Below are 26,101 nucleotides of genomic sequence, written 5' to 3' on the forward strand. Positions count from 1 at the left end.
CAGGGCTGCTGCCGGAGGGCCATCCCAGGAGCGGCCGCAGCGCTGCCCCTTCAGCGGCTTGCTTCCCTGGTGTCTAGAGCCAGCCCTGGCTAGAAGGCTGGGCCAAGTGCAAAATTCAACGACAAAAGGAGAAGTGTTGCTTCCTTTTGAAGAGCCCAAGCAACTGTCATCTGCTCTTTATTTGCAGAAATAACATATTAAATATTAATTAATGCCCACTGGGTTGGCCTTTCCATGACTACCTGCCCGCTTAACTAGCTGCGGCGGTAATTCTGAGAGGAGGTTCCAGCCTGGGCGACTGGCAGGCAATACAAGACCTGGGCAACATTTTTCACACTCACCCTGGCATCAAGCAGTTGCTCTAAAAACATAGCAATTTAGTTTTAATTTAGACAACTCCTTCCTAGGGAAAGGCAGCCCACAGTGAGCCTGCAATCCACCACTCGGCCGCGTTCCACAGCAAGGCATAAGGAAAGCTCTTTCAGGAACCATCTAGTCCCCTCCTCACCTAGCCAAAGTGACTGCCTAGCCTGATTGACAAGAGCGGCTGCAAACTAAGTATTGCTGGAAGAGCTTCCTGAGGAAGTGAAACAGAGGCTGGAGTAGATGCTAACATAGTCAAGGCAGGGGAAGGACAGAGAGACAAGTTAGAGACAGGGGAGAACTGCAGGAGAACCTGGAGTGGCTCTAAAAAAAAAAAAATCAAAACCCTTTTTTTCCTTTATTGTTCATTACCCTCTAGATGCTCAGATTCTTCTGTCTGCCCCTACACCAGGGAAGGATTAGATTCTCTACATGCATAGTGTCTAGATCTCTCCCTTCCATCTGTAAGCAGACCAATACCATATCTGCCTCCCCTCCACCCAAACCCTCTGGTTCCTCTCTAGTCCTCCATCACTCTTCCCAAAATGAAACCAAAAGGGCTACTTCTACAGTAAGGTGCCGCTCTGTAAAGAGAGATCTGCCATTGTGCTGGCCCAGAGCAGACCGCGCTGTCATTCAATTGACCGGGTTGCTCCTTCCCCCTTGCTCCAGGGCGGACCAAGGGCAGGGCTGGTGGAGACAGAAGCTGCAGGAACCTTTTTCTTGATACCGCTTCCTTGCCCCTCCACACTGGCTCAGCAGTGCTGGCTGGCACGTGGGGGGTTTGGGTTGGGGAGAGGCAGTCAAGGCCCAGCCCATGCCCAGAGCCCTGGCCAGGAGGGCACTAGTAGCTCTCCACTGATTGCTTTATCCCTCCTCCCTCTCACACACATGCAAACTGACCTGAACTGTGGGTAGCCCACACAAAGGGGCAAGGTGCATCTGACCGCCTCTCCCCTCCCCCCTTGCACCTAGGTAGATAGGTCAGCTCACAAGCAAGCCCAAGATGAGTGCAGGTGGCTGGATCCGGCCCAAAGCTTTCACTGCTCTCCCACTGCCAAACTTCATCGGAAATATCTTACAAAAGAAGAATAAGGTTAAGTGGTTCGCCCTTTTCCAAATCCTTCAATTTCATCTCTGTTGAGGCTGTTCCTCCTGGCTACCTTCGATTATTTCTGCCTCCCAGCGGAAAGGCTCTACAACCTCTGTGTGTCTTCCACAGATAAAAACACTCAGCTGTTGTGTGTCAGCAGTTCCAGTTTACTGGTTTCCAAAGTGGCAAAGAAAAACCAACAGCAAACTTCAGAGGTGCAACGTACATCTGTTCGCCAGCACACTCCTCACCCCCTGTGGCCATTTATTTGTGCAGCTGCATGTTGGCTTGCAGTGTGGGGCTGAAAGCTCAAACTGTTTTTTTTGTTTCAAAATCAAAACCCAACAACAAAAGCCACAGATTGCAATGTTTTCCTCCGAGGTTATTTTGAGGCAAATATTTTGCCTTTGTTTCCAGACTCTTTTAAAAGCATATGGTCATTTTCTATATTACTGCTCCAAACAATTTCAGATGCGTAAAAATGAATGCCATGTTGTGGGAATTAGTCAACAGAGCAATATAAGTAATACATTTGTAGGGTATATCCCATTAGGTAATGGCTGTCCCAACTCCTATCCAACTCCACCAATGCAATGGTGATTGCACACAAGTCAATCATTAACATTTAGCACTTATCAGACCTTTGTTTACCAGCAGAAAGGGCCAAGTTTTCCAAAGGAGACTCCAGCGTCAACATCGGCAGAACATGCTACAAGTGAAAAAACTTGCGTGTGAGGGTGCAAAGACATCCGCGCACACTCTCTCATTTTGAATGCAAGTACCTTTCTGTGACTGTGAAGTCCTGTTCTGTGCACAGAAGAAGCTGCCTCTGCACACAAGACGGGCACAGTTCAGAAGACACCTTTAAAGATTTCTCTGTAGGTACATTAAAAAAAAAAAAGTTATTTATATGTAAAACTCTCTGTTTACAGGGCTCATGCTCAGCTGGATCTGCTGGGGAGTGAGATTAAAACTACCAGGGTTAAGCCTTGTATCTCCCATTTCCCTAGTTTGCTCCCAGTGGGAGGAGACCAGAAGACTGAGGGATTTAACACTGGATATGAAATTGTATAGCATTTAGCAAGTAGTAGTAAAGGCCTTCATATTACCATGCAGCAAAGCTAGCTACAAGAAGGGGCTGCCGAAGGGCACACTATGCTGCTCACGGAAACAGCCAGGCAGACTAGCTGAAAAGCTGGCGGCAGGTATCTCTGCACTTTCACCCTCCCACTGCTTATCGCCAAAATTAAAAGGCATCTGAAAGGTGTGTGTGCACAGAAGCATTGTTAGAGAGATTGAATTCAATGAGGAGACACTTTCACGCTGCGCAAAAATGTCAAATATCATTTTATAACACACTTCATACGCAATTCCCCATGCTGTCTCTAGCTCTCCTTCCCCATTTGTTGTGTTAATAGAGCCGAATGGTGAAAACACCAAGGAGGGAGAAAATTTTAAAGGAAGGGGATGAAGTTAAAAAAAAAAAATAAAAGATTTTAGCTAAACTTCAGGAAACACTTCCAGAGAAGGTGCCCCATTCTTTTTACCCTTTCCTCATAGGTCACGTTTTCTAAACCTCTTCTAATTTCTCCTCTGGACTCTCCCCAATTTGTCCATATCTTTCCTAAAGTGCGGCACCCAGAATTGGACACAGTGGTCTACTGACGCCTCACCAGTGCTGAGTAGAGTGGGACAATTATCTCCTATGTCTTATATATGACCTTCCTGTCAATACACCCCGGAATATTAGCTTTTTTTGCAACTGCCTCACTCTGTTGGCTCATATTCAATTTATGACTCACTCTACCTCCCCCCCTCCATCAGTGCTACTGCCTGATCCGTTCTTCCCCATTTTGTGTTGATTTTCCTTTCCTAAGTGAAGTATTTTGCCCTTGTATTATTGAGGTTTGTATTATTGTATCCACAAACTGATCCACATGCCTTATAATTCACTGAGAGACACCCACCCACACACACACACACACACACACCCACCCCCCTTCTCTACTTCCACATATTAAATAGCAGGGTATTGCAATGAAATCACATATTAAGACTCTGGTATTTTCATAAAATCTGCAGTACGCTAGGAAGATTGGATGGCTAAAAGATATGCCTGTAAGTTGCTGACCTTGTTGTAGGAATCACTGGGTGAAATTCTATGGCCTGGTTTATGCAGAAGTTCACACTAGATGATCATAATGGCCTCTTCTGCCTTCCTACATAGACTAATTATCTACATAAACAACATTTTGCAAACCATTAGCCTGTTTGGTGCTGGTTTGCTTATTGTATTTCCCTTCTCCCTCCACTTACTAATTCATAACATTCAGTAATTAGCAAATTGACAGTAATTAGTGAGTTTCTCCCATATAGAAGAAAGCTTCCAACCAAGACAGCAAAAAATTAGGTTTTTCCCTAGGCACTTTGGCTATTAGACAGGTTGTGTTGTGGATTCCTAGATTCCAAGGCCATTGTTATCATCTCGTCTGACTTCCTGAATTGCACAGGCCAGAGAACTGCCCAAAAGTAATTCCTGTTTACACTAGAGCAGATCTTTTAGAAAAACATCCAACCTCAATTCTCCATCATCAGCAATTTTTCTACCCACCCTGTTCCTTGGTAAATTGTTTCAAGTGTTCGCCACCCTCCCAGTTAAGATGTATGCCTTATTTCCATTCTGAATTTGTCTAACTTCAACTTCCAACCATTGGCTCTTGTAGACCTTTATCTGCTAGACTGAAGCTCATTATCAAATATTTGTCCCCCACGTAGGTACGTCTGGACTGTGATCAAGTCACTCCTGCACTTTCCAGGGGAAACAAAAATGTGCCTTTTTCTTCAAAATACACACCCACAAAACTGAAGTCAACATGGGCCAGAAAAACAACCTCCAGTTCTGAAAGAAAGCAACACTAGGCACCTTGGGAAACTCCCCCAAACAAAGCCTAGCATGCTGGATAGAAGGTTTATCTACAACTCAACTGCAAAGTTTAGTATAAGGTCAGATCTACTCTACAGCCTTCTGTTGGCACAGGTCTGCCAGTCAGAGGTGCAGTAAGGTGTGGTCTCCAACCAGAATGCATGTGCTGGCAGAAACCCATCGCGTAGACACAGCTATAAAAGCACCGTTGCACTTTTACCAGTTCAGCTTGTTTCACCCGGAGGGGTGGTTTTACTAAATCAGTACAGAGTGCAGCTTTGCCCGTATAGCCACATCCACACTGGATTGCTTTGCCGGCATGGGTTACCAGCATTCTAAGGCACTCAGCGTACACACGATCTGACAGTATTTATCCACATACTGCCAAGCACCAGAGCACTGTACATGGAATGGCATCTGCTAAACACAGGGGGGAAAGTGATCAGGAGAGTAGCTGAGTTACCAGCTGGCCCAGGGATAAAGCAGTCCCCACAGAGCTGTGCGCTGCAGGAAGCAACACTCGAAGCACTGCTATGTCAACATTTTTTAAAAAGTTATATGTTTTAATGTATTTACTCTTAACCCTCCACTGTGTGGAGGCCTCAAAACATCAGTTTTGCCAGGTTCCTCCTTTAGCCCTTAGAGCCGTGGGCCTCTACTATTCAGTCGGGGGCAGGTATTGACACCAGCTAACCCAGTGCCAGATACAGGAAGGACCTAACCAGACCATTTGCAGCTGTCAGCCCTTTGGCAGGACACCAGATCTGCTGAACATGCGAAAGCTGTGTTCGCCTCTCCAGCGCTACCCTTCTTATTCACCAACCAAATCATTAAAACCAAACACACTCCATCAAGCGTCTTCTCTGAAACTGTAGGACTGGGGTCAAGTACACGTGTGTGTTACACAGTACCCTGAAGTGTGCTGCTGACAACACGGAGGAGTTAGCACAACAAATAAACACACTCAGTGCACTCAGTCGAACCCAGCCAGGGACTGTTGGTTAGTTTCACGTGACAATATTAAAAAGAACTTGAAATCCGGGCACTGATTGGTGGGAGAGGGGAATGAGGTCTGATCACATCTACACAGCGAGGGGACCAGCCACCCTGTTCCTGCCAAACCCAACGGTCAAAGCCCAAACACTCTCCAGCTCCTTCCAGCAGACTGTGACACAACACGGCTGCTTGGCATTTTTCTTTCATTTGCTGTGTCAAAGAAAAAGCAGCTCTCACCAAGCTGGCAACAAGCTCATGAAGCTTGAGTCTCCTCTGTCCATGCAGCCTGAAAGATGTACCTGGAAAAAAGCTTCCAGCTAGTTCCCCTGCTCCATTCTGGAGCTGGAGAAAGAGAATGATGGAGGGTCCCTGTTAGCAGGTCAGAAGGGAAATACAGGCTGAACTGAGAGACTCGCTCAGGAGTCACTCGGAAGTGAACCTGAGAAGCCTCATTTCCAAACAAAGGGTGACCCTGCAAAAAAAGCAGATGAAGGGCGCGCTCCTAGACCAGTGCAGAGGAATTAGCAGAAAGGGAGTGAGTCTGTAGCTAAAAATAAGGCTCACGTTACTTAGCATCAGTGTAAGCAATGGGCTGGGAAGGTGTGAGGGGATCAGGAACGGGATGGGCCTTTCACCGCTAAGTCACTGGCCAGGCTGGCAGTGACGAATGGTTTAGTGGCCTGTGTAGCAAGAAATATTCTTCAATTTAGGTGTGTGTGCATGTAGTACAGCCCCCCGCTACAGAACCTGGGCTCCTGAGCTCACACCGTGGCCCCTCGTGCTTCTGGCTCTGAAGGTCCGTGGTTTGGGTGCCTGTGTCAGCCAAGAGAGCAGCTGTCCGTCACACCCCTCCCACAGAACTCACACGTCCCCTACTGGCATTTTCAGGACTGGATGGGCCGTGAGAAGTCTCCACTCAGTTGTAGAGGGGCTCCCTCCACAACAGGGTTGTGTCCCGTTGTCCTACCGCCTCGGTCCCTGGGTTGGCTGCAAAAGGAGCGGGCAACCCTTTCTCCTGATGCACAAAGCTAGCTATGGGGGGGACTGAGAGGTACACTTGCCTTTGTAGTCACATCTGTAGTATCCTCATATCGGGGAGCAAATCCATAGACAGTGTAGCGGGGTCCAATGTGAGAGCCACCCTCCCGCCGATGTCCAGACAGCATCATGCTCTTAACCCTTCCTTCCAGCACTTCACAGCCCTCCCCAGCCCAGGCTCCCCACAGCCAGCTCCTGACTGGTGTAGACACCCCCATTTAGGGTGACCAGATAGCAAGTGTAAAAAATCGGGATTGGGGTCGGGGGTAATAGGTGCCTATATAAGAAAAAGCCCCAAATATTGGGATTGTCCCTATAAAATTGGGACATCTGTCACCCTAGCCCCATTCCACCTCCTTTCCTGACCCTGGGTCTCTCCTGTCTTCTCCCATGATTAAGAGGCAGGGGACCTTTATATACAGAGTTTCCTGCAGGACACATGACTAGGAGCCAGCATGTGATTTGCCACTACGGTTCCATTTGGAAAGGGGCCAAGGTGCTCTGGGACGTGTGCACATGCCTCTGCTCGATGCAGCGACAGAGCCCATCACTGGAAGGGCCAGAGCCCCATGACATGATGCAGAAAGGTACCTTTTCAAAATCTCTGCACACGATCTAGTTACTCCCCACTTCAGCTTGTAGTGGCAACAGCATGTATATTTAGCCACCACATTTGGTTAAACTTTAATCTCCTGCTCCCACTGTTTCTATTTTTAACTGGCATTCTGGTGCATTGTAGCATAGAATTATAGAATATCAGGGTTGGAAGGGACCTCAGGAGGTCATCTAGTCCAACCCCCTGCTCAAAGCAGGACCCCGATCCCCAATTAAATCATCCCAGCCAGGGCTTTGTCAAGCCTGACCTTAAAAACTTCAAAAGGAAGGAGATTCCACCACCTCCCTACGTAACCCATTCCAGTGCTTCACCACCCTCCTAGTGAAAAAGATTTTCCTAATATCCAACCTAAACCTCCCACACTGCAACTTGAGACCATTACTCCTTGTTCTGTCATCTGCTACCACTGAGAACAGTCTAGAGCCATCCTCTTTGGAACCCCCTTTTAGGTAGTTGAAAGCAGCTATCAAATCCCCCCTCATTCTTCTCTTCTGCAGACTAAACAATCCCAGTTCCCTCAGCCTCTCCTCATAACTCATGTGTTCCAGTCCCCTCATCATTTTTGTTGCCCTCCGCTGGACTCTTTCCAATTTTTCCACATCCTTCTTGTAGTGTGGGGCCCAAAACTGGACACAGTACTCCAGATGAGGCCTCACCAATGTCGAATAGAGGGGAACGATCACATCCCTCCATCTGCTGGCAATGCCCCTACTTATACAGCCCAAAATGCCATTGGCCTTCTTGGCAACAAGGGCACACTGTTGACTCATATCCTGCTTCTCGTCCACTGTAACCCCTAGGTCCTTTTCTGCACAACTGCTGCCGAGCCACTCGGTCCCTAGTCTGTAGCGGTGCATGGGAGTCTTCCGTCCTAAGTGCAAGACTCTGCACTTGTCCTTGTGGAACCTCATCAGATTTGTTTTGGCCCAATCCTCCAATTTGTCTAGGGCCCTCTGTATCCTATCCCTACCCTCCAGTGTATCTACCTCTCCTCCCAGGTTCGTGTCATCAGCAAACTTGCTGAGGGTGCAATCCATGCCATCCTCCAGATCATTTATGAAGATATTGAACAAAACCGGCCCAAGGACCAACCCTTGGGGCACTCCACTTGATACCGGCTGCCAACTAGACATGGAGCCATTGATCACTACCCATTGAGCCCGACAATCTAGCCAGCTTTCCATCCACCTTGTAGTCCACTCATCCAGCCCATATTTCTTTAACTTGCTGGCAAGAATACTGTGGGAGACAGTGTCAAAAGCTTTGCTAAAGTCAAGGAACAATATGTCCACTGCTTTCCCTTCATCCACAGAGCCAGTTATCTCGTCACAGAAGTCAATTAGATTAGTCAGGCATGACTTGCCCTTGGTGAACCCATACTGACTGTTCCTGATCACTTTCCTCTCCCCTAAGTGCTTCAGAATTGATTCCTTGAGGATCTGCTCCATGATTTTTCCAGGGACTGAGGTGAGGCTGACTGGCCTGTAGTTCCCAGGATCCTCCTCCTTCCTTTTTTAAAGATGGGCACTTCATTAGCCTTTTTCCAGTCGTCCGGGACTTTCCCCAATCGCCATGAGTTTTCAAAGATAATGGCCAATGTCTCTGCAATCACATCCGCCAGCTCCTTTAGCACTCTCGGATGCAACGCATCCGGCCCCATGGACTTGTGCACGTCCAGCTTTTCTAAATAGTCCAGAACCACATCTCCATCTCCAGTTCAATCCCCTTTCTTGTAGCAGTTGCTGAAATTAATCAGTTTCCATGGTAAAAAAGTTAGACCTTCCAGACTGGCCTGAAGTGCATTGGCAAAATCATTGCAGGGAATCTTACATGACTGCACCAGGCCCGGCTGTGCCCCACACGGCCCAGCTGTGCCCCACACGGCCCAGCTGTGCCCCACACGGCCCAGCTGTGCCCCACACGGCCCAGCTGTGCCCCACACGGCCCGTCTTCCTTGTAGACATCAGGATTCACCAAGAAAAAAAGGAAATCATTCATTAAACCACCACTATGGCTTTTCAGAACAGCTGGCTTTAAAAGTGGCAGATTTTCACACTAACTGTTTTATTAGTTTTCAGTAAGTAATTATACTTGATATTGTTGCCTTGTCAACTTCCTGTCATTCCTTCCTGGGAAAGTTACAGTGATTGGTGCAAGGCTGACCATGCAAAGCAAAAAGGAGGTGTGAAATTGATTGAAATGTTTTTTCCTGGGGGCAGGAGAGGGTTTGACAAACATATGCATGACTTTAATTAAATCTGAGAGCTAATATTGTGATTGAGATTCTTGAAAAAATATGTATTTTTTTCTGATAAACACCCACGGCATTAAGATAATCAGGGATGACTTTGTATATTAATGACCAAGAGTCTAAATTGTAATAGAGGCGAATTCTCATCAAATATTGGAGTAATGGATAGGGCTAGCTCTTTTAATACAGACTGGATTGTGGCATGATAATTAAGATGGGTCAGGATCAATAGATTCTTTAGGGCTCAGAGGAAACCCTGTAGATTAGCCACCCACTAAAGACAGATTTTTAAAAACTACAATTCATCTCCTGACAGTCAGTTCATCAGTGTGACAAAAGATGAAATGATCAGCTATTTCAGCTAGGGTAGATATTTAAGAAGTATCTCTAGGGACAACAGAACAGTCTTCGACAGCATGATTCGAATAACTATTTTAGCACTTAGAAGTGCTTGGCAAGGGTTAATTAACCCTTGGAAAAACAGGTTAGCCAGTGCAGGAGGTATATTAAATATGAACATTTTACAGATGGGGAAACTGAGGCAGTAACTTAGTCAAGGTACCAGAGGCAGTTGGGCGCATACCTGGGATGACAGCTCAGGTTCCCAACCTTCTGCTCAAGCCTCAGCACTTCTTCTGTGACACTGAGGTGGTTTCCCCTCAACTGGCCTCAAGTTACCACCTATCTGAAGGTCTTTATTATAAAACCTCAAAAATATACAACTAGGTCACATGACTGTAATAGTGCTGAAATTTGAGGTTCATGTGAAAGGGCAACAGTTTCGCTGGCTAAACAATTATCAGCCAAAAGAGGCAGTGGAATCTCTTCTCAAAAGCTTTGTTGTGCGTACAAGACACAAACAGAATATTTATTGAGGGGCAATTTGCATTCAAAATCTGCCCCCACAATTAACATTTCAAGCAGGGGTTGAAATTTTTACTGGCAATCTGGCTCACCAGTGTCTCTCCCAGTGACTTCACATTGCAAACCCATTAACAGGAGATCAGCTGCTGAATTTACTTACATCAGAAGCAGGACCTTTATCAGCACCCGGGCAGGAGAAAGTAACAAATTCATGGCACCGCTTGTGTACAACGAAGCAGCAAACTGCAAAGAGAATGTAGTGAAAATGTCAATCAAAAGGTAAATGAAAGGCTAGTAACTAGTTACATCAGGACTAGAGGCTTTTCCACAGGAAACATGCTGGATTATTACATTTCATTTTCTATTTCTTTGTAAGACATGTCTAATTAGCCTCCTATCAGAGCCGTTTTTCAAAAATGTTTTCTATCAGCAGTCAGAATTAACAGCGTTATTCAGTTATTTCTCAGCAAAAAGACACCCACAACTCTTAAGGCAGGTCATTTTTCAACAAGACCATGGTGGAATTTAAGAACAGCCTGTTGCATGGTATCAACAGATGTTGCATTTCAGTGCAACTTCATTGACATGAAAAGCTGAATGAGCATCATAAACAACTAATGGAAACCGTGGATCACATCTACTTCCACTTAACTTAGCATCACTTTATGTTGGATGCTCTGAAGTTACCTCAGGCATAAATCATCCTGCCATGCTCTGACTCCACCTCTCTCAAGGTGAATGTACACTACAGGAAAGAAAGAGCATCAGCAGATAGACAAGAGGGCTGTACAGCACAACAGACATTGAGCTTTAAAGGGGTGGGCAGATAAGTTTGTGAGAGGAAAACTCTCTCCTCCAGCACCAGAGGCTCAGTAATTTGCCATACTATCAGGTTTCAGCGTAACAGCGTGTTAGTCTGTATTCGCAAAAAGAAAAGGAGTACTTGTGGCACCTTAGAGACTAACCAATTTATTTGAGCATAAGCTTTCGTGAGCTACAGCTCACTTCATCGGATAAGTGAGCTGTAGCTCACGAAAGCTTATGCTCAAATAAATTGGTTAGTCTCTAAGGTGCCACAAGTACTCCTTTTCTTTTTGCCATACTATGAAAGCAGTATGAAAGCAGTTGTCCCTTCCTCTTCTCTAAAGCTTTTCAAATTTACAGGAGGAACCCATCCACAGATTCAGGGCCTGTGTGTGGAGGTCTTCCCTCTAGGAATATCACGAATAAATAAGTCACAGTATGCTAAGGCCAAGGTTTTCAAACCTGGATACCTAAAATTCCATCTACATGCCCTGATCCAGCAAAGCACTTAAAGAACATGCCTAACTTTAAACATGCAAGTCACACCACTGAAGTCTATGGGACTACTTGAGCTTAGAGTTACGTATGTGCTTACATGGTTTGCTGGATCAGGGCTGCCTATAGGCAGCAAAATCAAAGTGGCCTGGCCAGTTTGCTGAAAGCACTTTGACTTAGATGCCTAAATACTAATTTAACTGTAGGCACCCAGGGGTGAAAGCATAAGCCTCAGGGTTTCTGCACAGTTCCAGGCTTTATACTGGCTTACTGAAAATAACGGATATTTACTCCCATCTTACAAAACATTCACACCAGCTTCTCTTGAAGAAAAACAAAGACTACGGGTACTCTGAGTCACATACCTAAGGTGCAAACACTGGTAAACTGTGAAGGTAAAGAAACCAAGGCATTAAGCCCAGAGTTCAATGTGGTATTGCAAACAAGATTGGGGGAGGTAGGGGGGAGCTGAAAATAGTAAGCTTGGAAGTATTTGGCTGTATTGTTAAAAGCCCACGTGTTTAAATGATTATACGCCATCTGTGCTCTTGTAAAGTGCAGAGGGGTGGGTGCTCAGCAATTCCCTGGAGCTTAGCGGTGCGCCTTGTACGACAGGGCCCTTCATTTACAAAGAAGGGAGCTTTTAAATTCAACCACTCTTCTCTCTGATCAACAAATGCACGTCCCTAACAGAACCACGTGAATAACTACCAGCAGACAATGCGAAGTTAGACCCCTCCTGCTTCCAGATTGCAATTTTCTCATGTTCATAAAGGCACATTTGTTTTAAACACGGCAGAGTGGTCATGAATATTTGAAATTTGAATGGCGTCGCTAATCCTATTTGTCTAAAAAGTCACATGACCTTGTTTCTGTTCAGAGGAGAATGAGCATTCAAGCTTAAAGACACCACCATGTGCGGATATGATGGCCATCATCCTGGCTGACAATCCAGGGACTGAACCAAGGATCTGGACAGCTACAACCAGCAGCTGCTACAGATTGAGCGAAAGAGCCCAGGCTCTGCAGGCGGGGCGATAGACTCATGGCCACTGCAGACTGAGCGCAGAGGGCTGAGAATCTCGAACATCCACCAGTAGCTGTGAGCCGGGATCCAACCGAGGACAGTCAGCACCAAACCCACAGGCTTCTACCGCTTGAGCTAAAGGCAAAGTCACTAAGCTTGGAGTCAGTGGCAAGCGCTTCTAGGGCCTGGTTACAGAAAGCAGAAGGAGACAATCACATGCCTAAGGCAATATCTTACTCAGGCATTTCCCATGCAGACTGGTGCATACCCACAATTTAAACTATCGTGTCTGAATTTGCACCCTCTAGACTGGGATTATTTGACATTTCACAGAAGAACCAACCCACAACAGAGCACAGTGCTGAAGGATTTGAATGAGTAGTTGAAGAAAGTGTGTGTTAAATCCCTCAGCACCATCAGTCACCAGCAGTTCCTGGGTTAAACAAAGTAACCTTGGCAAGACAAGATGCCCAGTGAAATGCTGCTTGGCCAAATGCACCCGGTCTCCTGAGTCTTCTCTCCCTCCCATCCTCGCCCAGCTCTGCGCTACCTACCAGGTGTTCAATAGGCACAGTGAGCTCTCTACCTGGGGGCATAAGTAGAACTGAATGGCAGCTGTGAACTTGGCATGGTCTTTAGCTAGCGAAGAACTTGTCTGGGTTGCAAGGCAACTCTGACTATGACTTTTCTGGCCACATCACGTTAAAACTCCATACCCCGCCGCATGGGCCTCTTCTCTCCTAAAGCACAACTCCTTCCCCTGAGCAGCTTTGAAATTAAATTCAAGAGCAAAAGAAAATACATGGTGCAAAAAGTTCAACAAAGAAGCGTGGAAGGTATGTAACAGAGAGATGGGAATCACTGATGTGTGCATATATGAAAATGAAGGCTTGATTACATGGGTACAGGACATCCTTTTTTAAAGGAACAAAACACAGAGCAAGTGAAACCTGCAGCTAAACCTCACAGTCCTCTCATTGTAGCTAGATGTAGTGGGGCGTGTGCTCTTCCAATTCCCAATGTTTCATTATGAAAGAAGTGAAGGTAGACAGGTTTTTATGAGAGGCACGATTACTGCCAGTAATTCCTTCCTCCCGAAGGAACTTGGATTGGCTCCTCCAAGCCCCAAAGTATCTGGCTTCTTGAACCACTGAGCCTCCTTCACAGGTTCTCCTCTGCTCTCGGTTACTCATCTGCATACAAAGGCAGCACGATCTGGGAAGCAGGAAGGAAGAAGTTAAGAATCTATTCGCAAAGATCTCCCTGAACCTGGGTACAAATTAAAATATGCCTCCAAGACACACTCAAGTGCAGGTGCCCTCAGGATGTTGCACGATGAAGGGTAAATTCCATTGTGGCTTCTTTAATTTTTGCTTGGACTGTAACAAGTGAGGTTGTTCCTGGACTGAGTGGCCCTTTGCTGTACAACTTTCCTCCCCACTCTCCAAATATGAAGGAAAAAGGAAAAACTCTGCTGTTGAATGCAAGCTTCACTCTGAAAATCGAGAAGGCAGGCAGCAGTGCTCTCTTCCCAATACTGTGCTCAGGATCATCAAATCTAATTCATGCCTTGCCTGGCTCAAGGGAATCCACACTATAAATTTGAGTCAAGTAGTTTGGATTGAGCCTATATTCAAGATGTATAGGAATGGTATTAAATGTCACTTCTTACAATAAGCGGATAGCAATAGACTGCTGACAACAAAAGCAGTGCTTGCCAACAATGGACAATAAAAGATGGAGCACCTTAAAAAGAGTGGATTAGAATGGAGACGATGAAAAGATAAAGCTGTAGGTTGTGCTTTAAATTATTAGTGGCCAATTTGTTAAATGTCTTCAATTCTACTAAGGTGGGGACTGGATTACGCAGATTTGACAGTATGTCATGGAACTTTTCAACTTTATGAAGCTGCCCCAACTCGATTCTGGCCAAGAGCTGCAACTCCCTAATAATGGAGTGCTTTATACGGAATGGCTGAGTGGTCTAAAGTCTAGTTCCTAGTAGAATAGTGACCACCTACCTACCACCCGTATGTGAGAAGCCATGGAGACTGAATTCTCCTTCAGAAGGTCGGAGCTTCTGGTTGGGTTGAAGCAGCCTGGCAGTATGGTGTGGAGAAAATACCACAGACAGCCACCACAGCAGAGAACCTGGGCTATGGGTCAAGGAGTCCAGTCTCCATCAGGCAACTTCAGCCTTCATTAGAACTTCTTGATCTTTTGACACTGAACTCACCAACCCAAACAGGAGGTTCTCTTTGCTGCATGCTCCTCATTGCTGTAAACGCCCTGCCAGCCCCAAACTGTCCTCCCCACCAACCAACCCCATTCAGCTTCAAACCATCAACTTAACGCTTCTGGTCATTCTCATAGCACTCACCAGCACAAGCCAGGAGAGCCCCAGCAAGAGTGACAATGGACTGGGGCGGGCGCAGCTGCCCTGGCCTTCACTGCCTCTTTCCCAGTCGTTTATCCTCCCAGCCTTAGGGTGGAGCCGTAAAGAAAAAATTAAATAGGAGATGATCTAATTCCCTTCCCTGATTCCAACACGGGTCACACAATTTGGCCATAAATTTGACTTTTAAATGTTTCCCACTGTTTTGTTTGGGGTTTGGTTTTTTTTTTTTGTTTTGTTACTAAGCCAAGATGGATGAGTCTAGGCTGAAGTGATGAGATCCCTGGACAGGAGGAAAATGACACAGACTTGGGAGAATTGATTCGCATGTGGAGAAAAGCAAAAGGGCAGCAGCGGAAGCTGCATTTACAGAGAGGCTTTAAAAATAGAGACACAAACTTAAAGGAAAGCGGAATCCACAGGTGCACAGAGAACTCAGCCAGAGCAGGCCTCTCTCATCTTTGCATGCCAATACAACTCCTCTGGAGGAAGATCTCGTTGGAATTCCAAGCAATGGCTCATCCCAAAGTTAGGTCTGAGCTCCCCCTGCTGCTCCACAGGAGGAAGTGAAAACACCCCTCTTTTTTCCAGAGGAGGAAAGACAGAAGTAAACTGAGGCAGCCATGTTGATCCCACTGTACTGAAAATAGCGGGGAAATGAAGAGAAAGCTGTTTGCTGGACAGACCAAAAAGAATCAGCAGGGAGAAACCACAAAGTGACCCAAATTCTAAGAGGATAAATATGAACAAGTTAAATGGCAAATCAGTTTTCACTGGGTAGTTGCCAACATGTCATTGAACCAGCTTCCTCTGTGGTCAGATGAACCGGACTTCTACAGAAGAGATTCACTCCCTGAATCCTGCCCACAGAGCAGAGATTCTCATCCATACCTTCATTTGTCTTTTCCATTTCTGCGGCTTCCCCCTCAGCCCCTCCCCACCCAACCCTCACCCAGTGCATCCACTAAGACCATCTTGCCAATCAGACCATGCTCTTCGAATCCCTCCCCCGGGACTCTTCACTGCCTCAAGATTAAGCATCTTGTCCTGGCCGCAAGAACCTGTGAGAGTGCCCCCCTCCTTGCTTACATGACCTAATCCCTTACCGAGTGCCACTCCAATGCCAACTGCCCGGATCAACCATTTGTCAGCATCTCCCACCGTTGCTTTGATGCTTCCCTGTTGTCCTGTGTGCATGAAACCCCCTTCCGGAGCAGACACACCAGACCTCTACCCTCACGGCTCACTTCCAATGCGACATAAGAAAAAAGAGTCAGACATTTATTTATATGGACAGAGGCCGCTCTGCTATGCTGTGCCCTCACCTCTGCTGAGTGATCCTCCCACTGCGGACCCTGCTCTTCCTCCCCATTCCTTCCCACTCCAGCCCCTTCCTCGTGTCGCGTCTGACGTTGGCGTTTAAGCTGACTACCATCATCCCTGCCTTGCTCTCATTGTGAGGCACCCATTACGTTTCTCGGGACTGTGAACACAACCACTAAAATGTGGGCTAGGCAAAATTACCGTAACAAGCCAGCAAGGGAAACGGACTAGCCTGTGTGTGCCGATTTAGCCCCCGAGTAACGTTTAGTCTTGATGGAATGCCGGAGCAGATGGCATCTGGCCGTATGCCCTTTCCCTTTGTGGACACAAAAGGTAGCTTCACTTCTGGACACATGGAATACCCCAATTTCCATCACTGATGCTGGTTTAACACAGCTTTTCCATCCAACTTATTACAGTAATACTCATTTCCTCGCTAGCTCTGTTACAGAGTTCATTTACAATTTCAGACACGTGGGCAAGAGGCTTAACGATCTCCTGATACATTAACAAGTTGGGTGGGAGTTTTGGGAGTGCTCCTCATTTGCCCTAACTCTGCTACAACCTCCAACTGTCTTCAATGGGAGCAGAATGAGGCCAACACTGAGCACTCTTGAAAACCCCACCCACTGGGTACATAGCACTTGCTGTTTCACCTGCAAACTGCTTGGTGTTGCAGCAGCAACTTTTCTTATCAACCTATTTACATTTCCCAACCATCACCCTTTGAAAGATTCCACCTGAAACCTTTCCTTTCTTCAACAGACTTCGAGTCCATGCATTTTGTTACTGTATAACGGGCTGACAAGTTCATTTGGTGAGCTGATCCTAGGAGCTTTTATGAAGTCACCGTTATGTACCTTTCTTCAAAGGAACAAATAAAAACAAAATTTCAAAGCTGCCTCAGTCTAAAGCTGTTCATCCCCTTAAGCCGTTCTTCCCAGGATCAGACACCCCTCCCCATGCCAACGAAGTCCTGAATTGGAATACATTTCCAGACAAAATAAATCTGAGGAACACCATTACCAGTATCGGAATAAGCAGGATGCAGTGAAGGTTAGAAGCCAGGTTAAAAAAAGTTTTGTTACTTATACTTTAGAATACTGGAACGGAGAAGGATTTTACAAACTTGTTGTAGGACAAGGCTAGGTGAGGAGGGAAGACCAGAAGGGATCAGCTTAAAGGAGAAAAGGGAAAGGGAGGAGGGTAAAGGATGGAGATAAGCATTGTTCCACCTGCCCTCCATGCTAAGAGGAGAGACTGTGAGCAGCTGGAGCCAATAGTCCATAAGCAAAAGGGAAACCAAGAGAGAGACAAATCTGAGGCTCAACTTTGGCCTGTGTCCCTTTCTCTTGTGAAGGAAGGAAGGAAAGCACCACGCCTTCATTTTAAGTTTCCCGCTGCATGAGCGGCAGAGGTTTCGAAACATCCGTTTCTAGTGACAAGAGAAACTAGGAAGCCTAGGTCTACTCAGAAGTTCAAACCATCCCAAGTTTTGTAGTACAGCCTGTCCCCATGCTCTTTTGAGGTTTCATTTCAGAGCTTAATAATTAAGGAAGTCATTAAATATACATACACAGCTAACACTTCCCAGCCTTTCAGTGGCATCCTGCAGGGCACATTAGCAATGCAACATTCTGCCACCAAACAGAAAAATGACTACGGTGCCTTCAAAATGTTACACGTCACAGCTCAGTGAAGTCAGCGATACCCCCACCGCTGTTGCAAATAAGCAGAGAAAGCATCTTTGTGGTAACTGTGTATTGAGCAGCAGTACAATGCTTTTCAATAGGAATACCGATTGTTGCGTCCATAACACAGACTGCTGTAATGGAAATCAATGAGGGGGCGCAGATGGGGGGTGGGGAGAGACACAAAAACCCCCTATGAACATGTAACCCTCACCTACACATCTAGGGCCTGATCCAAAGTCAGTCAATGGGAAGCTTTCCATTGATTTCATTGGGCTTTGGATAAAGCCCTTCGGCCCCAAACCTGCAAACATTAAAGCACATGCCTAATTCTTAAACAGGACGAGTTATGTGAAGAGTCAGCTCCTGCAAATGAGTAACAAATGGGATTACTCACATGACAGAAGCTATGCAGGTGCTAATGTGTTTGCAGGATTGTGCCATAATTTTTACAAAGCTGCACCCCACCGAACACAGAAGAAAGAAGATTATCAGATCTATCCTCTGCTGACTAATCCAGTGCTTTACACTGGAAAGGAATTACTCAGTTTCCACTCTGCTGAGCAAAATCCAAGGTCTGATTTTCACAAATTTTCCACAAGGAGCAAGCCCAGTCAGGCAACTAAACATCTTTATATATGCACTGGTACCTCTGGGAGGCACTCTTTTGCGCTAGTGTATTAATTTCATTACACTTAGGAGCTGCAAGACTGTATCTTCAGCAGCTTAGAAATTACAGTACAAGCAACAGCTTCCCCAGGTCTCTAATTTGTAGATCTTATATGGATAATAAAGTCATCAAACCACACAGATAAGCTGCACAGATCATGAGCAGTTTGTAGAATCAAAACAAACATTAACAGACATTCCTTTATCATTTGCCACTGCTTAATGCAGGAATGTCTGCTGGCCTGAAATTCCCACTCAGTGAACATATGTGATCTCTAATACAGTCATTCAGGGGCAAAAACACCACCTTACACTCACTCACACACTTTAAGAAATGATGTTTAGGAAACGTACCATTTTCCATATCAGCTTGAACACCAGTCACTCAGAATGGTATCCTCCATCTGGCTGTAGCTAATATGGATGCTTCACAGGAAGATAAAAGCCATCTCTTTGCACCTGTGCAATGCTGTACAAGTGGGTGTGAAGGAAGGGAGGGAAGATGGTTTCCCGGTAGTGGGGAAAAGCAGATTAACCCTGAGGTCCAGCATCATTTCATTTGAGATTTTTAAAACAGGAAGCCTGTGTTGTAGAAGAGGCCAGGAGGGCTCTAGATCAGGTGGCCAAACTAAGGAATAGACAGAGTTTGAACTCTGTCAATCCCTTGAATTTAACAGGCTGCCCGCCAAGATCCATGTATATGGGGTGCTAATTCTGCCACAGGAGTTGTATCTCTTTAAATTGCTGCGTCTTATAGTCATGTCACGAACTGGGAGGAGGAGTCCCTGACTCTGAAAAGTTGGGAGCAGCACCCAGGTTTCCCAGGACAGCAGCTCAGAGAGTATTATAAGCTGCTCCTGCTGACTGAAGGCATCTTCAGCACAACGACAGGCATGGGGCTTGGGCGCAGTCACGCTCTCACGATGTGCCATGTGCGGCAGTGGACTCCTGTTTGCAACAAGACAACGGCAGGCCAGTTTGGCATGAAAGTGAGCACCACAAGTGAAGAGCCATTTAACAGCAGTGCTGTGTCAGCTGTCCAATAAAAGCAGCACTGGGAACCTAATTCATGATGAGTTAGAAGAGCAGCTCCAGTAAAAGTCTGCCAGTAAGAGGACTAGATGTTTCACTCGAGAAACACACACACCGCCAGTTTAACAGTGCAGCAAGAAAACCGTAGTCAATTTGACTGCTTCCCTATAATGAAGGTTTTACCACAGAAATAATGTGTTCCAAGGTCCCACTCTCCAGCAGAACACCCCAACAGCAAGACACCAGGGTATTTGCAAGCATGTGCGACTCTGGTGGTAGGAAAGCAGGCAAGTGTGGAAAGCAATAAAATCACTTCGAAGCGTCTCAGCCTAAAATGCAACCTGTAACAATCCCCAGGGAAGTTATAGAACAGTTTCCCAAGCAAATCACAGTGTGTGCTGCCAAGAAAAACAGGAAAAAATTTGTTCCGAGAGTACGGATTTTAGAAAGTAAAAGTCTAGTTGCGCTACCAGGGAGGAAAGGACCTTGCTGGGAGATTCTGCTCAGCCTGACTGCAAAGACAGAGGTTAGATAGGTCTGCCGTAGACAGGCAGTTCATTGAATTCAAGCTTGTTAAGTGGTAAGCAATACCGTGGGAGAAGCTGGATGGTAGCAGGTGTTCACTATTGTGCAACAATATTGCTACTAATTAATGCAACATGAACTGTGTATCTTCCAAGCATGGGAGGTCAGCTACAGTGAGGGAGAGGTAGGTCCAGGATTTCTCTGCAGTGCTTCTCCGCCCTGGGGAGAGTGGTGGGAGAACTCGGACCCACAGGAGCTTTTTCATATTCTAAGCCAAATGCCCAACATCTGCGACACAGCGAGTGCTAATCTGGATAAGACAGCTGTACATCATTGATTTTCTTCCTCCAGATCTCGGCATGTTTTTTCCTGTGTAGCAACCACATCTAATCTAGAGTAAGTGAATTAGAACAATTATCCTTAGCAGTCAACAGAGAAAAAACAAAGGTCTTCAAATAGCAGGAAACATTTAAACTCCATAAAACAAAAGACTGGTAACCAAGAGGGCAACTGGACAGCAGACCAAGCTGCCAGGGAGTGCTGGAAATGCTGTCCCCGGGAGATTATTTTGAAGCGAGAGTAGACAAGTAGCCATTAGCATTTTTTGGTAGGACCAACGGGCTAAACCCAGCTACACAATGCAGGGGGGTAGAGGTAAGAGGTTGAACTGACTCAACCACCTCTACCAGTTCTCAAGAGCTATGACTGTGGATCCTGCATGATGCTCTAGAACAAGTTACGGTGCCAGTACAAGAATTCATTAGCTTATATAGGGCCCAACATGCGCTTCTATGCCAGTAAGACACCATGCAAACAATCAGGAATACACAATGTGGGTTTCTCCATGGTGTTCATAGCCTATAATTCATGGCATGACTAGCCCTGTCTCTTTGCCACTACTCTAACCCAGGGGGTGGAAGGAAGCTCCTCCACACGGTCATTTGAAAGAAATGCAAGATTGTTCCTCGATGACCCAGTGCACCACGACCTGCTGCAGCAGGACTGTCAGGAGTCAGACAGCTTCAACGTGCTTTGCAATGTCTTGCAAGAAATAATTCACATCAACTATTCATGAGAGGTGCCACCATGAAGGAGGAGAAGACAGTGCTGCTGCATGAAATGTACCTGCTCCGTTAAGTGTGTCAGGACAATGTCTTTTATTCCTCTGGGTCCTTGTTGTTTGGTTGGCATAGCCAGCAAACACAGGAGTGCAGGAACACCCATTCGTGTTGGATGGGTGTTAGCTTATTGTGACCCTAGCCAACTGTCAAGAGGCCACAGTTAGATCCTGTTCCAAGCATGTTACTTCTGCCTGTCCATCGCAATGTTGTAGTCAGCACCCTCCCACTCAAAGACAAGGTGCATATCAGACGTATTGCCAGAGTTCTGCATGACAGCACTTCACTTTACCAGGTATCTAATCCTTTGAGTTTCACCAGATTTATTTACAGCAAAAGGGACACCAATCCCCACCCCACATGCCTTATTTCTGGCTCAGAATATTTGTTGGTTTACACTTTGTCAGCTGAAAAACACAAAGGAATTTCCCCACCATATGCATGCTGCATCACCTCACACGCACCAGCTCCGTTCGGATGCTTTTTGAAAGCAGAAAGTTTGGGCAAGTTGCCCAAACACACCAGGATATTGAGCTTTTTTTATTTCGAAAGACAATCTTTTATTTGCTCCAATGGCTCCCGCTTTGCGGAAAACCCTCTGAAACGTAATTCCCCCTCACTGGCAAGAGACGGTTTGGGACCCTAAACTATGGAACTGGGAACCCTCAGGGCCATTGAAAAACCAAAACACAGCCTTCCGGTAGAGGTTCTGAAGGTCAAGGACTGTTTCCAGGAGAATCCGATTTATATTTGTAAGAACAATTAAAAAAAAAATAGCGACACGCTCACTCCTGAGGCTACCACAGACACAAGCACTGGGTGAGCTGCTGTCGGAAATTTAAGCTTCGTTGGGAAATCTCGCCCCACTGCACTACAACTAGTGTGGACCTGGCCCAGGCATTTCGATCGCTGTCGGCCAAGCCTACTTAGAACAAGTCTGGTCCACACACCGATGGTTGCCTGAGCCCTGCCCGGTAATGCTCTCACCACTGCTGCCAGAGCTAGCACAGTGATGGGCGATTCCTCCCACCCTTACACCCCAAAAAGTAACGCATGGCCAAGGGCGAAGAGGGATAACCTCTTTTAATCTGAACGGGTCCCCGTCGCAGGGAGGTTCCCACTGGATCTGCTCCGAGAGGATCGCGCAGGGGACTGGGGTGGGAAGAATGCCATCGGGCGCTATGCTTCAGTGCTTGGACGGGTGTTTCCGTTTCTAAAGGAGAGACCGTGCACCCTAGTGATTAGAGCACAAGACGAGCAGTTGAGACTCCTGGGATCTGCTCCTGGCTCTGCGACAGGCTCACCTTGTGCCCCGGGAAAGCTACTCTGGGCCTCCCCTTTCGCCAGTGGAGAAACTAATACGCTGCCCCTGCTATGCAAAGCACTCAGATCCCCACAAGCGAGCAGCCTTAAAGGAAGGCTCCCTCCACCTGTTCCGTCACAATGAGAGAGGTGATACTACAGGGGGCGGGGAAGAGGGCTGGAGAAGTGGGGAAGCACTTAGAATACTCATGAACAAGCTGCTATCCTGGGGCAGACTATGGGCCCATCCACTCCTGTACGCTGCCCACACCATTCTCCAACACCCAATGCATCAGAAATATTGGGGGGCACAAACCTATGCTGCACCTGGCGTGTGGTACAATGCTGCACCTAGACGACGAATCATTCCCTGACCCCTGCGTGCTATCAGCTTGGAGTCTGCAGCATGAGATTTGATTATCCCCATCTCCTGGACAAATGCAGTTAGCTGGCAGGAAGTCATCCAGCCCTCCTTAAAAACCCAGGCACTGTGTCCAATGACATCCTGCAAGAGCAAACCCTGCACAGTAACTGAATGCTGCATAAGACATCATCGCCTTGGACTTCATCTCTAGATACTTCTCTTTAATTGCACTGCATGGCCCCCTGCTCCAGGGGGAGGATAGAAAGGAGGCACTGATCAGTTTTCATCGAGCCCTTCAAAAGATGATGAATATCCCCATCAAGTCACCGCTAACTCTCCTCCTTGGAGGGCTATACAATTTGCACATTTGTTATATGGAAGTGCCATGCACACTATTTATGTCCCTCTTCATCACTCTTCACCTTTAAAAATTGTTAATAGTCCAATGATGTAACCAAAATGTGGACACTGCACTCCTCCTGTGGAAATAGGGAATCCTTTGAAATCATCTTTATAAAAATATGTAATAGAGATAAAGCCAATGAGGTTCAATCAATGCGCTATACAGATCAACTAAAACAGTGATCCAAACATGTTGTGGAATGACAGACTCTTGGATTGAAAGTCGGACTGTGCCAGGGGTTGGCTCTGCGTCCGCTGCTGTTTGTCACTGATGGACTGTGTCAGCAGGAAGATACCAATAGGAAAAGGTGAGAAGCTCCTATATGCAGGTGACCTAGCAATAAGGGCATCCTCCAAGGAAGATCTAGAGCAGTGGTTCTCAACAGGGGTCCGGGGCCCCTAGGGGTCCGCGAGCAGGTTTCAGAGTGTCGGTCAAGGAGGGCTGGCATTGGACTTGTTGGGACCAAAGACAGAAAGCCGAAGCCCCACCGCATGGTTGAAGCCTGGTGTCCTCAGACACACCATACTTCCTCAGCACGGGTGCTAGCCTCCTTCTGTCCTCTTTATTGTATGTCTTTTCTAGATCTATAGGCCCAAAAGTCATCCTGTTGGTGCTCTAGGCACTTCTCTATCTCTTGCTGAATTACAAACATGGCATCTGAAGTTCCTTATCCTTTCCTAAAGCCAAGCGAATCTTGTTCTCCATTCTCCTAAACCTAGCATCCAGGATACTTTGCAGTATCTACAGTCCATGTGACAACAGCATCAACACTGACCATATGCATGGATGCTTCCATTCTTACATAGTGGGACCAGGAGAGACTTGCACCAATCTTCAAGAATTCTCTTGCTATACAGCTTTAACCACTCTGCTCAGCCATTGTATGCCTTTACAAATTTTCTGCATCTATGAAAGTATGCTCTGCAGTCCTTATGCAATTGACAGCTTGTGTGTCAAGAGTCCTAATTATCCTTTTAATTTCCCCAATTAATCTGATGCCTTATTTCCCTTGACTCTCAAGAGGCACTTTCCAAGTCGTAAATTTCTTCTCCCGACATGTTTCTATCCCTAACCTGGAGTCAGATTAAAACATAGCGCTGGGAAGAATAAATAAGATCTGGCGTCACTTATTAGGCTTATTCCTGCCAATGCCATGGTAACACAAACAGTAGAAGTCACAAAAAGCAACCCTCTCCTTCACAAACATTATAAGTACAAATGTGCAGGAACCATTTGGAGAATGACCCTGCAAAGAGAATTTACCCTCTAGCTGCAGTCCTACAACAATGTGGTTTGCCAGCACCTCATAAAAATTCAAAGTTGAACTTTTATTCACACTATTTAAAATTTTTGCTAACCATTGGGGTGGGGTGGGGAAAAGACCTTTGTTAAAGATTCAAAGAGTCCCCAACCCTTCACATAAGGGCTAGAAAGCTCCACTCAGCATCCCGGGGTCCGAGATCTCCTGCAAGAGCCAGGAAGACAATTTCATATTCCTGATATTCCTCAGGTAAAACACAAGACAACACAAAACCCACATGCTTTTCAGGTTCTCTCTGCCCTTTATAAGGCAACAACTGGGACTCCAGTCTATTGCACCCTCTGTAGTTAGTCTTTTGTAGTTGCTGATTGGTGCCTTTTAAGACTGTCATCCCACAAGCAAGCAAATACACACACGAGTAACTTTACCCTCATGAGTAGTCCCACACTGACTTCAGTGGGACTCCCAATGAGACATAAGTGTTTGCAGCATCAGGGCCTTTCTATTGATACTCCACTGGCATCCTGGGACAGTATACAGACCAGGCATTTAGAGACCCGTCTGTGCGGATACAAGAGGTTTGCAACATTTTCCTAACCATGTTGCTCTTTTTAGCATTTTGTCACTAAGACAGTTTCCCAAAGTAAGAACCTCTCTGTCTCTCAATCACACCTGATTCCCCCAGGAGTCTGCTGCTCTTGCTGCTTTTCCCCTTGCCTGAAGGCACTTTCAGCACCATCAGCTGCTGAGGAGATAATTGCAATGTCAAGAGAAAGGCTTAAAATTTCAAGTGAGAAGTAAGTGGCAGGAGATTAAACTCCTAAGAAACACATACCCTAAAAAAACCACTGAGGGAAGATTGAAACCTTCCACTGTATTTAGAAACCATTCTGCTCTTCAGTTGCTCTGCCAGTTCAGAGCCGTTTGCAGCACTCCTGTTTGCTCTACTGAAAGACAAGCTCCAATTATCTGAGACGTTGGCCTCTCCTCCCAGGCACACACACCTTCTCTCCCGTTCCTAGATGATGCCGAGCTTTTTTACTCCATGGACAGCTAGTGCCGTTGCTTCTCTCAGATTTGGGAGAAGGCAGCCTTTTGAAGCAAGTCTACCGAATTATTCTCAAGGAGTTTGTGTTACAATCCTACAGCAGGAGACACAGGAACAGACCAGGTGGGACCAACAATCTGTGCTATTTAAGGAGCCAAGACCGCAAGCTATATTTAAAGAGGTGGAAAGACGTTAATGTGACATCAGAGAGACTCGCCCTAGCTCTGAGGAAAGCAGCGTGGAATTCCAAGTACTTCATCATGATCCCTCGCATCTCAAGCTTTAATGGAGCTTGAGTTTTCGTAGACTGAATAATTCAGCAACATACAGGCTCAGGGCACACTGAATACACCGCGTGGGAGGGGGCTTCTTTGTGACATGTGCTGTGTGCTCAAGACCCATATTAGCGTTACCAGTGGCGGCTATTCCAGCAGTTTTGACAAAGCAGGCTGGCCAAGGAAGGGATTATGGGCGTTATTATTAGATGGATTCACACCCTG

At 46.3% G+C, this 26,101-nt stretch overlaps 1 protein-coding gene across 2 annotated transcripts in view; it reads right to left on the reverse strand.

Moving 5' to 3' along the window:
- Nucleotides 1-26,101, reverse strand: part of PRKCB (protein kinase C beta) — a 244,103-nt gene that overhangs the window by 145,365 nt on the left and 72,637 nt on the right. For both annotated transcript variants that reach the window (XM_074964972.1, XM_074964971.1), the window contains exon 3: nt 10,305-10,387. In XM_074964972.1, the coding sequence (XP_074821073.1) occupies nt 10,305-10,387 (83 nt within the window). The remainder of the gene's footprint in view (nt 1-10,304; nt 10,388-26,101) is intronic.

The sequence above is a fragment of the Natator depressus genome, chromosome 10 (assembly GCF_965152275.1).
Source record: "Natator depressus isolate rNatDep1 chromosome 10, rNatDep2.hap1, whole genome shotgun sequence".
In the NCBI taxonomy this organism is placed as follows: Eukaryota; Metazoa; Chordata; order Testudines; family Cheloniidae; genus Natator; species Natator depressus.